The sequence below is a fragment of the Bombus vancouverensis genome, chromosome 10, assembly GCF_051014615.1.
Source record: "Bombus vancouverensis nearcticus chromosome 10, iyBomVanc1_principal, whole genome shotgun sequence".
Lineage (NCBI taxonomy): Eukaryota > Metazoa > Arthropoda > Insecta > Hymenoptera > Apidae > Bombus > Bombus vancouverensis.
Window position 1 is genome coordinate 11,138,904 of NC_134920.1, and position 17,962 is coordinate 11,156,865.

Below are 17,962 nucleotides of genomic sequence, written 5' to 3' on the forward strand. Positions count from 1 at the left end.
ATAGTTTACTTTCTTAAGTACATTTCTGTTGTATTTTATTTTTATCATTGTAATTAATATTAAAAAATCATTAAAAATGCTTTGAATGTACATACATTTATGTGATTTAATTAATTAATATATATATTTATGTGATTTAAAGACCGATTAATAGTAGAACGATTCAGATTAGATTCGATTATAAAATATCGATAACTAACGATATCAAATAGCAGAATTGCACTATAGTTGCGTGTTGCATTACGAGTTACGAATTGTTTGTCAAATCAAGCGTATTTACTTATATGTTAAAAGGATGAAGTAATATTTATGACAGACAGATTTTTAATATTTAGTAAAAATGTATTATTTTAGACATAAAAAATTGGTTATGACCTTCAATATAGTAAGAAATATGGGTAAAGATACATCTTTCTAAATTATAAAGCCTTCTGCATTTTTTAACCTATTTTGACATATCGGTATCATAAGCTCCTAAACATGAAAGGGAGAATAATTTTATGAATGAAATTAAATAATGTGCGTTTATAAAATATTTTAGCCACCCTTAGAAGATTTTATCGAAAAACAAATATATTATTGTGTGATGGAAAATTTGAAATTACACTTGATCAAAGGAAGCTCAAAACACCACAAGGAAAGATATTACAAGTGGAAAGCAAACCTTTAGCTTTAGCTATAGCAACAGAATGGGATATGCAGAAAAACATTATTGATAGAAGTAGTATGCATCTAGTAAGTTTATCTTCAAAATTATAAGTATAAGTATAGTACATAATTTAATAAACAAGATCTAATATATTTATACATTCGATTTTACAGACAGCCCTATGTAATACTGTAATAGATAATCCTAACAATCATACAAAGCAAGATATGGCAAATTACATTGTGAATTGTTTGGAAATGGATACAGTACTATTTCACTCATACGTAAATATGTTATATTGTGTAATGTTGTTTCTATGATGTAAGACATTTATTAAACAGAGAATAATTATAGGAAAATGAAGAATTATACAAAATACAAACTGAAAATTGGGATCCACTAGTACAATGGTTTTGTGACAAATATGGGGTGAATTTGGTTAAAACTCAGAGTATAGAAGCTCCTACTGTATCTTCAGAAACTAAAACAATATTGACAAGACACTTAATGTCCTACAATTATAGTGCAGTTTATGGTAAATGATTTTCTTATTAATATATACAAATATGCAATCAATGTTACCAAACTATTATATTTGTAGGTTTTATGTATGGAGTCGATGCTCTCAAATCTGTAATCCTTACTCTAGCTGCAGCAGAAAGAGTAATTAGTATAGAGGAAGCAGTAAGGCAATCACGCTTGGAGGAAAATTATCAAGTGTGTATAACAATTTGTATACTAAAAAGTTTACAGCCAACATATGTTTCTCTGCTGAATGCTACTTTACTTTTTATTGTAGATTTCTCATTGGGGTTCTGTAGAATGGTTCCATGATCAAAATAAATATGACTTACAAGCTCGTTTAGCTGCAGCTATCTTATTTGTGCATTTGAACTCTTATTCTGTGTCATGTCAACCAAAAATAGATAACAAGAATGTTGATTAATTTATAAAAATTAATTGAATAAATTTTGTACAAAACTCGTACATATGGCGTATTGGAATGAAATGAAACAGTAACAATATTTTCACTAGTTTGAAGTACGACAAGAAGATGGGTCAACAGAAGATAATGCCTCTACTGGTATGGAACAGTCAGATCCCATCCATTCTTTTGTACAAATACAACTGAAATAATTAATTGATATTTTATGTAGATATTAAAGATTATATACTAGCTATAAGTTAACTTACCTGTATGTAGCTCCATGATTTAAACATACTGCACCATTTTTGCATAAATGACGAATGCATTCATTTCTATGACATTCACCAACACCACGACCTGTTGCAGGACTTGAATTGGTTATTGGATAAATAGCAGTTTCTGTGCGTAATTCAATGTCAAATATACAACCAGAAAATCCAGTATGAAGGGGCAAATCGTGAGGTAAAGACTCAAAATTTTTTGATTTGTGTCCACCTGAACAGGAATAATTTTTACAAATAATGTTGCATCTATCTTCTAATATAAACTTTTTAAACAAAATTATCAAATAATAAAAAGCGAACCGATATAAAGTATTGGTGATACATCGAGTCGTGTCATGGTTCCAACCACTCGCCCAGTTATATTGCCTATACCATCCACTGCAAGCCATGCATCCCTACCCTTTCTTCCAATTCTAATCGTATATGCTATATGACTTTTACTTGCTGTTGCTGCCATTGTTGCAGCACTCAAGGGAACGTTTGTAAATATTCTACGAACGCCTAGAGAATATTTTCACGAAATTCAACAGGGCTAAAAAATCTGTAAATATCTAAGATATTAAGATGTATTACCTGCTCCTAAATCCCAGGTTAACATAATATAACCACGAACATATGTTATGGAAAGATGATCGGATAGATCTTGGCGTGATCCACTTTGTCCTAAATAAGCTATCAAAGATATTTGTTCGTAAGTACGCGGTATGACCTTCAATTTCAATTCCATTGCATCTTTTATAGAATTTGAAATGCCGTAAGCAATGTATGATGAGAATCCAGGTACAAGTACAGAAAATGATGGTCGCATTATAACAGTATCTAGAAGTGTAGGATAAAAAATAATTATATTTTATTTTCGAGATACATATGTATATTTATAACAATATTACCTTCTTCGCATAAGAGCCCATGAGTTCCAAGTGGGCAAACGCAAACGAAACCCGTACCCGGTGAACTAATACAAGTTGCACCCAAAGCACAAGGATTTTCATCGCACGTTGAACGTTCACAAAATGGGCCTGTATATCTATTCAATTAAATAATATCCTATTTGACGATATTTTTTAATACCAAATTTTGTTGAATAAATTGCAAATTATCTTACCCAGCTATGCATCTACAACGTATTGCACCATTTATTTCTTCGCACGCACCGAAATTTTGACATGGATTTGATAAGCACAGAAACGATGTGCAATCTTCAATTTGAAACGTTTCTGTGGAATCACGGATGAAATGACGTGGTATATCGTTTATCTATATTAATAAAACATGCTTTTTAATTTTCCGAATGCTTTCAAATATACATATACATATGTAAGAAAGACGAACTTTCAATGAGTTCATACAGCCAGTAAATCCCATAGAGACATGAGCGAAATAGTGAGAAAATACCAATGGTATACCACCTAAATGTAGATTGGCATGTCGTGGAAGACTTCCACGTAATGGTAAAGTTTGTTCTCCACTGACTGCCGTTGTTCCATTTACTAGCAAACGAGCCGAACATTTGTTAGTTTCATTTTTCATGAAATATTGAAACCTGCATATATGAAGTAAGCGAATACAATGCATGGATATAATAAGCAATATATTATCGTCTTTGTATTATTTTACCTCGTATCAATATCCGCTTCATACCCGTTATCGATAGGCGAATCTATTTCACCTAATAACATAGTTTCAAGTCCGCAGGAGAATTGAAACTTTAAAGAACCATATTCCAAATATACCAACGCGTATTTTTCATCGTCGAAATAAACATGTAATATAATGCCATCCTTATAACGTGTTCGAAGCCTGACAAAAATTTTTAACGTTGCGTTATTGTCGTTTGAAATTTCTACATCAACGTGTTGTCTCGCGTAAGATTTTCCATTAAACGCCGCCCGTATTATACTTGGTCCAGGTTTACAATCTTCACGACGTGAACAGTTACACTAGAAAAAGATAATGTCTCTATTGTAAACATCGTAACAAAAAATGTATTTCTAAGTAAGAAAGAAAAAAATGTAATACTCGCATCGCTATCATTGCGCGTAGGTGATATTGTGGAACTTGGACACAAAATTCCATGGCATTCAGGAATTATGGTACTTTTTGAAGTTGTTGGTGATTCAGTTTTAGTTGAAAATTGTTCATGGTCGCTATCGGTAGTATTCTCATCGTATATCGGTTTTACAGAGCTACTAGTTGTTACAGATGAAGAGATATTGTTAGCGAAGGCGGACGTAGAACTTTCCACTTCTGTACTTGAAGATTTTGTTAATTCTGTAGAGGTCCACTTATCCGTAAATGTCTGAGGTATAGTTCTTGGCACTTCTATTATTGGCGTACTCGAGTCAGAGCTTTTATTTTGCCAAAACTCTGTAAAATTGGAGGAGGATGCAACGGTAGGGAATGAACCATTATTTCTTTCACTTTCTGTCGTCGTAAATTCCTCTGTCGTTCTTCCAACAGATGCAGTTACATCTGGATAATTCCTAATTGACATAAAATAGAATAGATCGTTCATTTTAGCATACTATTATTTTTATACAATTACTCGTGATTTATGGATTATTGTTACCCTGTACTTGGAACATATCTCGTCGTGCTACTAGTTTCAGGAGTCGTATTGCCAGTGGACGTGAACAACCTGTCACCGTTCTCTTGATAAATAATTTCAGTCGTAGTCGTTTCATTGTGAATCGATTTCTGTGTCAAATATTCCGTCTCAACTTTTATCGGCGACGTTACCGAATAGACTTCACTTGAAACACTGGGAAATGTTCGAGGTTCTAACGAGACTGTTTCAGTTTGAGATATCTCCTTACTTGTAACAGAATACACAGCCGAGACATCGGTAACAAACGGAGTACTTTCTGTGGTACTATCACCAATGTTGCTACTAATGGTGGTACCGCTACTGCTACTAAGAAAGTTGAAACTGTTATCAGTCGAAGACGTTGTTTCTATAAAAGGGTACCATATTGTGTAGAGACGACTAGTGCTTTTAAGAGAAGTCGAAGACTGTACTGTCGTGGAAGCAGTAATTGACGATGATGTCTCGATTTCTGGCAGTGTCGATGATTTTGGTGTAAAAGAAGTAAGAGTAATACTCCTTTGATCGTTATCAGTCTCGAGTGTTTCTTCGATAGTAGAGAAAGTCGATGGAAGATCGTAGACATTGCAAAATGGTCCACTGTAGAACGTTGGGCAAGCACAAGTGAAGCTATTGATACCGTCGATACAAGTGCCTCCGTTCTCACAATTTGCAAATTTCGACTCACAGTCGTCGTATTTTAGTTCGCATAACGCACCATGATAATCTGGTACACAGTAACAGACTGGTCGCTCGTCTTCAAATAAGCATACTGCATCATTTTCGCAAGGATTCTCTTCGCACGGTACGATGGCTTTATCGCAATCTTTACCAGTATATCCTTGTGAAGAAGGTTTAATATTAACATTTTACAATACGACAAAGTTAACTCTTTATAAATTATGAATTCAGTTTCTACATCATCACTGATAATAAATAATTACAACTTACCAAATAAACAAGCACAAGTGTACGAAGCAGGAATGTTAATGCAAAGACCACCGTTCTTACACGGTGATGTGATGCATTCATCAATATCTTCGTCGCACAATCGACCTGTCCAACCTTCGCAATAAAAAGAATTAATCTTCGGTATATTTAAATACTCGAATTAAAATGTAAATTGCCTAGATTATTCAATAAAATATTACACCTTCCGAACAGCGACAAAAAAAAGAGAATCCAGGTCCTTCCACGCATTCACCTCCATTTTTACATATTGTATCGTTGCAAACCGAAGCATCGATTTCGCAATAGTCTCCTTAAAAAGAAACAAATTGTAAGATCGAATAGAACAACTTTTGGCGTACCAATTTTTACGCTTCTATACCTGAATATCCATCAGGACATTGACAGGTAATACCATCGTAATCTAGGCAAGTCCCGTTATTCAGGCATGGTTGATTCGAACATTCGCTATATCTTTGTTCACAATTTATACCTAAAAATGCACACCGTAATATAATGTACAATAGTAAAATATTTGATTATCTGTGTGATCATACGAACATAAAAAATTGATTTCAATTTTACAATTTTTCTGTAAGGAAATCGAAGCACGAACATCATTTAATTTCACCCTCTGTGCTAACACGTCAACGCGTCGTTTTCGAAACATGCCATGAAAAGTAAACGAAGGAATCATGAATTACCTACAAACCCTTCAGTACAGGTGCAATTATAAGCTGCAACAGCATCGTTGCATGTCCCTCCGTTGAGGCAAGGATTCGACCAACAATCATTCCAATTGATCTCGCAATTGATTCCAGTGTAACCGTCGATACAGTAGCAAGAATAAGTGCTGTATTATATGCACGGGACGAATGACTAATATATTAATTTTAAAAACTTATACAGAGTCGCCTTTTATTTATAATCTTTTTTTTTTGTTTTTTTGTTTTTTTAAATTAAATATAAAGAGTGAGAAGTATTTATTTTATTTTGAATTATTTATGTACCTGTTCGCGTCTTCTAAACAAATTCCGTACATGCAGGGATCACCACTGCAATTTATACCTCGTGAAAAACCAATCGTTAAGAGAAAAAATGTTGCCAGAAGAAGAATCTTCTCTTTCGTAAACCTTTCAGTAAGCACCCTTCTATAATGCATTCTGAATAAAAATAGCGTAACTTTCACATAGATGTTTGCTATAGGTCATTCCAAACTTTTTATGTGATACGAAAACTCGTAAAAGATTTAGATTTATGAAATTATATGTATACAATTATTTTAATATAGATGGCAAAATCAATTAATTTCTTGTATCTCAACGCTTTAATTAATTTATCAAAAGGATCAAAGAAACGTGAATCGCAAATGATGCGCCACTTCCATCGGTTTACACTTTCTCAATGATATAACTATCCGAATGCGATATAGATATGCTTTATACTTTAACTAGTATTTGTAGCAGGTAGTTGACCACTTGGTAGTCTTAGCAACGCTTAGGACTATACAAACGATAATACCTATCGGATACGCTTGCGTGAAAATTTGATTCATCAATAATAACTTTTATTCAATTTTGAAACATGTAATAACTAATTTATCTAATGATTGATCGAAAAAATCTCAGTTCATTAACGAAAGATTAATTTTATTTCTATTTCATTATACTCATATTTATATGAAATATATGGCAAACGAAAATATTATTACTTTACATCGTGACTTTTATTTCTTCCTTTCTGATTGACGATTAAACATGATACGTACGAAGTAATGGATATCGAAATACGAGCGTTACTTACAAAATTCCAACTCTATTTTGGACCGAAACTGGATACACTGGCGAGAAATGCGATAGCACTACATGCTTGCATAATAATAATACAACCAACCATGTGAAACGCCGATCTTTCATATATACATAAGCGAGTATGTTCTACAGTAACTTTTCCTTTTAGACGTAGGGAAAAATCAGAAGCTGTCTGGCGATCGAGGGGTTTAATCGAATCTCGAATTTCTGGAAATTAAATTCTGCAAATGAAATTATAATTTCGGCTCGTCGAATAACGTTCTAACCTACCGTAATGAATATCCTAGGTGTACTTCAAAAGTTCCGAGAAGATAAACAAGAAAAAATTAAATTGAAAAATGTTGTGGATATATATTTCCAATCCTTCCGCAACTTTTTGCCCAGCCTGTATGAATGCATTACATAATGAACGTATTCTTGAACGTATATATACTCTGAAGTATATGTGAAGTATATGTGAAGTATATGAAGTACTGGTTACAGTACCACCACCCTCTGGGATCAGTCGTCAGAATCTTTCAAGCGAGTCACTCTAGAGTATCATTATTTAACATGAGTTTTCAGGATATTATAGAACCAGAGAAAGTAGAGGAGGTGTTATTGTCTCATTTAAAGGAAAATAAGATCTTCCTGAAAGGACCAAAACCGTGGACTATTCGTTCTTCACTATTGGGTGGTCGTGGCGTGTTCGCCACCCGAGACATCAAACAAAATGAATTAATATTCATTGATTCGCCTCTATTAGTCGGACCTAAATACATAGGCAAATATTTTGAAATGTGCGTATCATGTTACAAGAACGAATGCGCATTATTTCCGTGCGATAGAGGTTGTGGCTTGCCAGTTTGCTCGACTCAATGTGAAAATTCGCCAAAGCATGTGAATTATGAATGTGAATATCTTAAATCATTGGTACCGACTTGCGGCACCGATTGGTCCCCAAACTTATTACTGGCTGTGGTACCCATCCGTGCGCTCTTTCTAACGGAACAACAGCGTAAATGCTTGGCAACGCTTCAGTCTGATAAAAATCTGACTTGTTATCCCGAGGTACGACTTCGTTATATTATTAGCTTTTTGAAGATTTCTCTAATGATGAGAAAGATACTTTTTTAAAGAAATTTTCTTGCGTAGGTGGGATGTATAAATATGTCTGTTTCAGTGCTTAAAGAATAAGCAATGAGCTTATGACTAAATTTAAGTACTACTAAACTTCATTATATACTTATATTTCTATAATAATGAATATTATCAGATTTAATGAAGAGTATTAGGGAAATAAAGTATGAAAAATTGCGTATCGTATTTTAAATCTTAATACGCATAAAACAGTTTCTAAAAATATTAATGTTACTAACATGATAATTATTATTGGTATTAATATTTGCTTAGTAATCAAAATTACGTAAAATATTTATGATATTTTTCATTTTTATCTCCTGTTATTATAAAAATAATTTCTGTGAAAAGATCGAACAATTGAAAAAGAATGTGACCAATTCTCCAAGCGAGGAAGATATGGAATTGATGAAGCATGTGTGCAGAATACTTAATACGAATTCGTTTGAAACGATTATGGTCCACGACAAGGAGCATTCTGTGAGTTTACGAGGACTTTATTCTATCGCCTCGTTCCAAAATCACTGTTGCGTACCGAATACAAGACATCACTTCGATGGAGAATTTCGGATGTATGTTAGCGCTGCCCTTCCGATTGCTGCTGGAGAGGAGATCACTAGCACTTATACGAGTTTATTTTGGGATACAACATTACGGCGGAAATTTTTAAGTATAACTAAACACTTCTCCTGCATGTGCAAAAGATGCAGTGATCCTACGGCAAGTTTACATCTAATGATTACTTTTAAATGTATAAACATATGCATTAAAGATTAAAATATAAAAATGTATGATTTTAAACGGTACATATTAGGAATTTAAATCTAGGCTAGGTGCACTGTTATGCGCATCTGACAAATGTTCCGGAGAGTTATTACCCCTAGATCCTCTTAATATGACTACTCCTTGGATTTGTAATAAATGTGCCATAACCCTAAATCATCGGCAGGTATTTATATAAATTATTTAAAATTTAATAATTTCAAAAATATTCCATAGATATGGTTAATAACCATATTTATTTATTTCACTTGTTGTATGATTAATAATTTGTTCTAGTCTTCCTAGATAATTTTTTAATGTATTTTCGTCTTTACGAATTTTTCTAATTTCCAGATTAGAATTAAATAACGTTAATAACAAGTTTTGTATTTGTAATTTTTTCATTTAAGCGCATTGATTTAATTTTATTATTAACTATTAATTACTAACTTTAATTAATAACTAAAATGTTTTCGACCTCGGTAACTTTCTGTCAATTCTAGGTAAATACTTCATTTTTTTCCTTTTTACTAGATATGTTCGATTCGTTCGGGTATAGCGGGAATCATAAAGGAAGTTTTATGCAAAACACCACGTGAGATCTATAAATTTTTGCAGAAGGAGCTTTCACTTTTGACTCCATGGAGTAATTACTGTATTGTAGATATGAAGTTTCGAATTGTTTCGTATTATGGCCGGAGTGATGGCGCCAAATGGGAAGGTGCGAATAATATACAAATATATTTTGTTAAAAATATATTACTTTGTATATTATATGATATTTTTTCAAACATTATGTTAGATTTAAGTGATACTGAGCTGAATCTAAAAGCGAAATTCTGCAATGATTTACTTTCTGTACTGGATGATTTAAATTGTGGTGATTGTAGGAAAAGAGGTAAATTCATTTAAAACGAGGTCTAGAATTTTGCTATCTTTCTATTAATATTAATATTATATATAAAATATTAAATGTATCCTGATTTAATATTTCAGGTCTTATTTTATATGAACTATATTGCACAAATCTTGAGAAAATAAAACGATTTAAACAACAACCAAATATTGAGGAAGTATGTCTAAATTTCGTTGTTATACTTGTATTGTTCATTTATTGATGTTGTCTTGATATGTTTTATCTTTACATTGAATATCTTTTTTAGGTTGATGAAAATCAACGTATATTAGAAAAGGCAATCACTATACTACAAAACGATATTATTTCAGCTGTTACATTTGAACATGATAAAAACTATTTTAAACAACCAATTGCTGTATAAAAGATATCGACGAATAGAACATAAAATATACTTATAACCGTGTAACAAAATAACTTACAGAACAATAAGAAAAACGTGTAATTCTTTTAAAATAAAATTGTATCGTTTAGAAAATTGTCATATTTTTTAAAAATAATGTCCAATTTTAGTAACTACAATTTCCATAAAGGAGACATAAAGATTGAATAATATACAAAAAGACATTTAGTTATGGAAAATTAAAGAACTAGATATTAAGAAAAACGTATCAATTTAATCTCTTTTTACATTGCACCCCAGATGGCTAAATTGACAGCAAGAAATAGCTAAATAGCTGTATCAGACTAGCAGGTAATAAAGTGATGCACTTGTACCCTATGCTTTATCGTATATGGTATAATAGCAAAGTGCAATTTTGTTGTTTTATACTGCCTGTTGTAATAAACATTTTGCTTCTTCATATAAAGCTGTACAAGGTCTTAAAACTTCTAAATCGTAATCCACGTCCTCATCAATATTTACATTACCATTCCTATAACATAATAATATTATGCATTGTTATTCTGTTAAAGCTATGTCATTCTACTAAAAAAATAAAATATTTACCTGTACAGAAAATCATCCACTGTAGGTAGCATATCATTGTTTAAGTCATGTAGCAAACGATTTCGTGCAAGTGCTGTATGCATAAATGCAACATTATGGAAAAACAATTCTGAATGATCTGAAAATAATCATTTAGTTAAATAAATACGATTAAAGTAACTGTTACTAAATAAAAATTAATCGGATAACAAACCGTCTTTTCCATATTTTTTTGTCAGTTTCTTCATTACATCTTCGCCTGCGTATTTCGCAGAGACGCCAACTCTATGCAGAATTGCTTTGCACTGCCAGCGATTTTCTGAATTCTGATTGCATGATATAGATTTGCGAGGTTGTGTTTCTTTAACAAGACTTTCCCAGTCAACTCCTAAAGCATCGCCTAAACCTTTACCACTCGTTTTAATGTCCTCTTCTAATTCACCGTCAGAAATTTCTTCAAAGTCCATAGTTTCCATATTTTCGTCTTCCATATTTCTGTGAACAATTTTAGTTATTAACCCACCGATTATTGTATATTACATATAGTAATAGTAAATGAACTTTAGAAATTAAAAATATTACCTAAAGGACATTGCATCGGTATTATCTTTCCCTTTTGTGTTAAAGACTGTTTCCTCTATAGTTTCTTTTGGAGATGAGAGGTCTGCTTCTTGAGTTGTTAACTGACCATCTCGTTGTATAGTATCAGGAGTTTTCTTTGTTACTCGTGTTTTATTTGCATCCATATCCTGTAGATGTTAATATTAAATAATAATGTAAGCTTACAAAGCAATAATCACCTAGCTTAGTTATACATAAATAAATGGAACATACTGTGATATCTTCCATATTTAATATGTCATCTGGATCATCACTAATATCACTGAGATCGCTTTCAGTATGAAGTATCTGCAAAGACTCATCAATGCAAGTACGTTTTGATTCAGAGGTAATAGTTTCTTTCGTTTCGGATTTTTCTTTTGATACAGCCTTCTTTTGAAAAGTATCTGTAGATTTCTCTCGAGTTGTAGATAATTTACCTTCTGCAAGCTCCATTAACTTTTTATTAATAGGTTCTTCTTTCATACTACCATATAAAGATGCTTGTTTAGAACTATGAACTGTACATTCATCTCTAGTTTCAGAACTGTTATAAGTTCGTCTTTTACTAAAAAGGGAACAAATTAACTTGTTATAAAAGTAATTAAATAAACAAGAGTTACATCTCATGGCATACTTATGTGATGTGGATTCTGCTATTTCTAATTCCTTAGATCGATCGTTTCTATAATGGCCTCGAATATGCACTGATTGATTATCCCATTTTCGAGAATCACTTGATTTCCAATCTGACACAGAATTATCATATCGAGAATTCCAATCATCATCATGCACTTCTGACCGAGGAAGGCTATCTCTGCTGTCCCATAATCCTCTTACTCGCCATTCTCTTTCTTCCCAATCAACAGGTCCGTAAGCTCGTTCTCTGCCATGTTCTACATCACGATGATGACTATCCCAATCATCGTTAGGAACATTTTCATCCCTAGTATAAACATACAAATTTAAATACTTTCGTTACTAGTCATAAGGATAAATAACTACAGCTATCAACATACCGTATGGAGGTGTTACTCCTTAACTTTTCTCCAGGATAAAGCGGATGCCTGTGATGATGATGATGATGTCGATGATCATCAAATGAAGTTCTATCAGTAGTTTGAACGACATATCTAGATTCCCGGGATCTTTCTTCACGAATTCCGCGTCTTTCATCAAACGGACTATCATATCTCCTTCCGTCAACAGTTTTTCTTCTATCATCTTCATGAATATGGTGATCACGATAATCTAAATGTGAAGACGCTTCGTCCTGTTCGTCCCAATGTTCTGATAAACGCCCGTAGTTTCTATTATAGTTTCTGTCTATTTCAATTGTTCGTCGTGGACTAGTCTCGCGTCTTTCGATTAAACGATCAACTTTGGTTGGTGTAACGCGTGATTGATCGTGTTCAGATGTATGATTTCGATCATATCTTGTACTAAATCGTCTGTGTCTTTCGCGATCATAGTGCCCGATATCTATTCTGTCAATTAAATTATCTCGCGAACTTGACAACGTAGGCGGTGCGGATGAAGACGATGAAGATGCTATAGAAGACTGAACGGCTGGTAAAGAAGGAGCTTGTGACAATGGTGGAGCATTGTGCACACCTTTATCGAGCAACGATGTTCTATCCAAAGATCTTTCTCGCGGAAAGCGATCAACACGATCCCTAGGTGAATTTACGCCAGCTTTACGAGCTGGTGTATCTTTATCTACAGTATTTCTATCGTATCTATTATCAATACGCTGAGATGTTCTATCCCTATCAGAAAGAGCTTTCGTTTCGGATCGTTCTCTTTCTCTATCGCTTCTACGTTCTCGAGTTCCATTTTTCTCAAAGGCATTATCCTTCACCACTATTCGTTCTTTATCCCGACTATAACGTGAACTTTTATCCGTTGTTAAACTTAACGACGTTGTAACTAAAGGTGGTACATCTCTATCTCTTGCTTTTATTGGTTCTTTTTCTCTGTCACGGTCTCGATCTCGATCGCGATCGCGATCCCTATCACGATCCCGATCTCTATCACGATCGCGATCTCTATCTCTATCTCTCTCTCGCTCACGATCACGTTCTCGATCTCTATCTCGATCACGATCTCTTTCCCGTGGTCGTTCACGACAACGTTCTTGTAGATCTTCTTTGTCTTTATCACGAGCATCTCGTTGATCTCGAGCAAGCCTCGAATGCCCACGTTCATCCCTCGTATGCTCTTTATCACGCCGTTCTCTGCTCTTTTGGCGGGTCTTTTCTCCTAAATAAGTTTTATCATCAAACTCTTTGCCAATCCTTCTATGGCTTTCTTCTTGATTCGATACTTGTCTAGTTTTATTATTTTGTTCATTTTTTCTTATGTCCTCCCTGTCTTTAGTTTTATCACTTTTATGTGATTCGCGATCTTTTTTTTCCGTATCTCGAGATCTGTTTGTAGAAAGCTGTCTATCTTGAGCTTTTGGCGGCGTGAGTTCTCTTTTGGATCTAGATGACTTTTCAGGTGTACGACTACGGCGAGTTTTCGTTGAAATCGTTTCTTTTGAATGTTGATGTTTCGATCTTTCGGATGTCGGAGGTGTTCTAGAACGTATATCTTTATCCTTACATTTCGTCTTTAATCTTTCGTTTGTTTTTATTTTTTCGTCTATTGCACGACTTTTTTCTTTGTCCTGTTCTTTGACTTTATCAAAAGGTTTATTCTTAGCATTATCTTTAGATAATTCATCTACATCTCTCACTTTTTTGTAATGTCTGTCTTCTTTATCCATATCTCTAGCTTTTACTGCTTTGGGGGATTCGCTTCTATTTCTCTCTCTAACTTTACTAGATGTTCCATGATGAGGCACAGATACAGAGGAACCTAATACTGCAGTTGTCGTTGATGTTACTGCTGTAGAAGCTTGTATTGCTGGTGACCTTGTACGAGGTGTGGAAGAATGTTTCTTTGATGTTGTAGATGAATTGTATTTCTTCGCAGATCTAGCACTAATCTCCTTTTTTGTGGAACTATTTTCAAACTTACGTTTTTTCTTCACTGATGGTTTTTCATTTTTTGTTCCAAGCCTTTTCAATTTTAATCTGTCAAGGTTATTAAATTATAATAGATATTAAAAGGTTGATATATTTAAATCAAATATATTAATTATTAGCTTGTCATTTTGTAACGCTTATACTATAAATAATACATTTATAAGAAAATTGACTATTGATTTATAAAAAAAACATTATCTTAATCTAGTGTTTTATTTCAAAAACGAAAAAGCATGGTAACATATATATTATGACTTACTTCCTTCTTCTTTCTTTATCTTCATCATAGTCAGTAGATCCACTATGATGCCGTTTAGATTTAATCTTTTTAATTTTTTTACGTGAATCAGATGTTGAACTAGAAGATGAATCTTCACTGCTAGAACTACTACTACTGCTAGATGTACTTGAAGTATGAGAACTAGAAGAAGAAGTCATAGCCTTTTTTTTTTGTCTCACTTTATCTTTCCCATGAACCTCTTTATCTTTCTTCATTTGTAGCTCTAGTTCACGCTGTAACAACTGTCTACGTCTTTCTAAGACTTTTTCGTCCTCGTATTCCAAATCTGTTTGATTCCACTCTTCCAAATTTAAATCAGGGCTATGAGATGGCTTTTTTATGATCTTAGAAGTAAGCCTTTTAAACGGATCCTCAATAAGCTATATATTATAAACATATATGTAAATATCCATCTTCAAATAAGATAATATGCTTGTAATTTTTCTAAATAAACTTTCTATACTAAAAGTATTATAATACAGATTATGCACTTACTCCTGCTGTACTTGCAATAGCATTATCCTTTTTGGCACGCTTGGACGGACTTATTAATGTGTGAGTATTTGCATATCTAGTTGCAATATCAAGAAAAGAAAATGGTGATCATCTTAAATAAAATGAGAGTGATAATTCTTACTGTATTATTTAAATAATAACTTTAACAATTTCACTGTTTATTACTATAAAAGATAGATGCATATTTAATTTACTATGCAAAAGTAAATCAACTTCAAAATTATACTTGCTTGCAATTCTTTCCATACGAACAGCTGCCGTTTAGTGCCCAGTTTCTACAATAATCCGACGAATTTTGGCCGGCAGTAACTGCTGGTTTGGTCCCCAACCTCTCAAATACACTTGGTCGACGAGAGTCTGTATTACATTTCGTAGGGTCAACCGTTATCTTCCTTATGTTTGATTTTGACATATTATCACCATAAAACAATTATGTTTTCACAATGGAAGCACATAACTGCAGCATGCAAATATTCATTTGCTATGGAATCACCATTAATCAATTAAGCATTCACGAATACAGTAATGGTTTTCGAAGAATTGGTAAAGCATTTATAAGCTAAGAAACATAAGCAGCTCTTTACGTTTTGTATAATAATTCTTTTTATGAACGGTAATATCTCAATATTTACATATATAATTCGTTTTTACATATTTTTAAAGGCTAACTCCAGATACGTAATCTACTGCATACGACTGAAGTACCGAACTGTACAGAAAACAATAGTGCTAACTCAATGAAGTTGTGTATAAAATGTGGTTCAATATTGCCAACCGATAGCGATAAATATTATAAGTAGATTTAAATATTTTTAATCTATAATATTTTATTAAATGTAAAAAAAAGGAGAAATTAAGAAATTGCTATGTGTATATAAAATTATTTATATACATTTTAATAGTATTTCTCGCGTTATATATAATGCATTTATTAGCACAGTAGGAAAGATATATTATTAATTGAATACATTTATTGCTATAACGGAAATAAAATTTTTAGAACATATATAAACAGTTCAAATGTATTAAAAATCAATTCAGAATGAATAACCAGAATGTGAAATGTTGAACTCCAAAAATATTTATCACGATGTTTATTTCAAAATAGAATTATTCATATAAAAATATAATAATTTTTTTAGATTATCTTGTGATACGAATCTAAAATTGAAACGAAACTATAATTCCTTACCTAATTTTATTTTTAATCTATCATTAATAATATCAATTGTAACATACAAATAATTGTAGTTATCTATAATTTATTTCCATATTTCTAATAAATAGTAATATATGTATATAAAAGCTTTGTATTTAAACTTTAAAATTTATGCGTAACTCCGACTATTACTTCCAGTACCATAAACGTTTTATGACGTTGAAGACTGAGGGAGTTAGTTTTCATTGATATATTATTTATTCCTTCTCTTTAAGGTTAAAATATCGTTATATTCTACTTTTGTTTATTGGATAACAATTTTGTTTACTGGATAACAATTTTGTTTACTTTAATTATTTATATAGTTCATATTAAATGTTAATACAAATGTTTTACAGATTGTTTTACAATGCCTCACCAATGTAATTGTGGTGTTACACACAATGATGCAGAATTAGGTGTACAATATAATTTATATCAAAAAATTGATGTAGAAAATATAGAATGTTTAAATGAATTTGAAGAAGCTACCGGAGCTACTGTATTTAAACCATGGGAAAATAGACTGGACAGAAATAAAGTAATTATTTGTTTATATATTTAAACATTTAATACAAATATTTTTCAAAATATAATTATAATTTTATATTAAAATTTACCTTTCTTTTTCAGTATGTTGAAAGTGATATGGATAATGAACTTCTATTTAACATTCCGTATGTTTTTTATTTGAACGTACTATTTGTAAGGATACATAGATATTGTCATCTTTTTTCAGGTTTACAGGAAATATAAAATTAAAAGGCCTCATTATTATTGGAGGAGAAGATGATTTGCATCCAAATAAAGTAAAATTGTAAATACCCCTGAGTTTGAATGTCTAGAAACAAAGTTTAACCTATACAAATATAAAATATGTTTTATTAATATTGAAAAAAAATATTTTATTCTTTTAGGTATAAAAATAGACCACATATGACATTTGATGATGTAGCTACAGAACCTGAACAAGAATTTGAATTATGTGTAGACACAATGGGAGTACATGAATATTCTCTTAAGTATGTATGTTTTATTATGTTACTAAGCATTATATAAAGCATTATAATAATATAAAAATATAATACAATTTTTACTGTAGGGTGGTTAAATTCTCATCTGTACATCATTTAAGTTTGTACTTTACTGGTACTGAAAGAACAGATAAAATAAAACTTTATTATATCGGATTAAAAGGTGAATGGACACCTTCACATCATCATGGTGTTACAATTTGTACCTATGAATTACGTCCTCAAATGAGTGATCACCCAAAAGGACATAACGAAGATATTAATAGAACAGTTAGTTGATTTTATAACAGAAAATTGATAGAAGATGTACTCTGCATTAATAAAGAAACCAATTTCAAAATCTAATAAATGTTTATATTCAATTCATGTTTTA

General features: G+C 32.1%; 5 protein-coding genes across 7 annotated transcripts; 3 read left to right on the forward strand and 2 right to left on the reverse strand.

The window, feature by feature from the left end:
- The first annotated feature begins 207 nt into the window (after positions 1–207).
- On the forward strand, positions 208–5,287 carry l(2)k14505 (ATP synthase mitochondrial F1 complex assembly factor 2 homolog l(2)k14505). Its single transcript, XM_033337154.2, has 7 exons — positions 208–398; positions 542–735; positions 823–933; positions 1,004–1,184; positions 1,251–1,366; positions 1,449–1,733; positions 1,944–5,287. Exons 1-6 carry the CDS (start codon positions 341–343, stop codon positions 1,593–1,595), a joined length of 807 nt encoding a protein of 268 aa, XP_033193045.1. The 5' UTR covers positions 208–340; the 3' UTR covers positions 1,596–1,733; positions 1,944–5,287.
- eys (eyes shut) lies at positions 1,647–6,661 on the reverse strand. Its single transcript, XM_033337145.2, has 15 exons — positions 6,404–6,661; positions 6,098–6,246; positions 5,776–5,886; positions 5,599–5,706; positions 5,397–5,510; positions 4,431–5,286; positions 3,885–4,344; positions 3,479–3,801; positions 3,194–3,404; positions 2,967–3,118; positions 2,752–2,888; positions 2,435–2,680; positions 2,162–2,362; positions 1,844–2,072; positions 1,647–1,777 (listed from the first exon to the last, which is right to left on the reverse strand). Exons 1-15 carry the CDS (start codon positions 6,553–6,555, stop codon positions 1,681–1,683), a joined length of 3,546 nt encoding a protein of 1,181 aa, XP_033193036.1. The 5' UTR covers positions 6,556–6,661; the 3' UTR covers positions 1,647–1,680.
- Positions 6,662–7,368: 707 nt separating this feature from the next.
- LOC117158346 (SET domain-containing protein SmydA-8) lies at positions 7,369–10,583 on the forward strand. 2 transcript variants are annotated; one of them, XM_033337153.2, is made up of 7 exons: positions 7,369–8,254; positions 8,675–9,043; positions 9,138–9,272; positions 9,620–9,806; positions 9,888–9,983; positions 10,082–10,158; positions 10,249–10,583. In XM_033337153.2, exons 1-7 carry the CDS (start codon positions 7,670–7,672, stop codon positions 10,363–10,365), a joined length of 1,566 nt encoding a protein of 521 aa, XP_033193044.1. In that variant the 5' UTR covers positions 7,369–7,669; the 3' UTR covers positions 10,366–10,583. The 2 variants fall into 2 exon arrangements, with proteins under 2 accessions (XP_033193044.1, XP_076478067.1); XM_076621952.1 differs by having other exon boundaries at positions 9,704–9,806.
- Positions 10,584–10,598: 15 nt separating this feature from the next.
- Positions 10,599–16,079, reverse strand: LOC117158340 (uncharacterized). The gene is made up of 10 exons (XM_033337142.2): positions 15,588–16,079; positions 15,337–15,412; positions 14,821–15,221; positions 12,549–14,609; positions 12,167–12,475; positions 11,764–12,097; positions 11,512–11,678; positions 11,144–11,424; positions 10,951–11,068; positions 10,599–10,876 (listed from the first exon to the last, which is right to left on the reverse strand). Exons 1-10 carry the CDS (start codon positions 15,767–15,769, stop codon positions 10,768–10,770), a joined length of 4,038 nt encoding a protein of 1,345 aa, XP_033193033.1. The 5' UTR covers positions 15,770–16,079; the 3' UTR covers positions 10,599–10,767.
- A 520-nt stretch (positions 16,080–16,599) lies between these two features.
- Positions 16,600–17,938, forward strand: LOC117158348 (PITH domain-containing protein GA19395). Of its 2 annotated transcripts, none has more exons than XM_033337158.2 (6): positions 16,600–16,750; positions 16,915–17,096; positions 17,189–17,232; positions 17,295–17,372; positions 17,473–17,577; positions 17,658–17,938. In XM_033337158.2, exons 2-6 carry the CDS (start codon positions 16,926–16,928, stop codon positions 17,866–17,868), a joined length of 609 nt encoding a protein of 202 aa, XP_033193049.1. In that variant the 5' UTR covers positions 16,600–16,750; positions 16,915–16,925; the 3' UTR covers positions 17,869–17,938. The 2 variants fall into 2 exon arrangements, with proteins under 2 accessions (XP_033193049.1, XP_033193047.1); XM_033337156.2 differs by having other exon boundaries at positions 16,634–16,791.
- Positions 17,939–17,962: the final 24 nt, after the last annotated feature.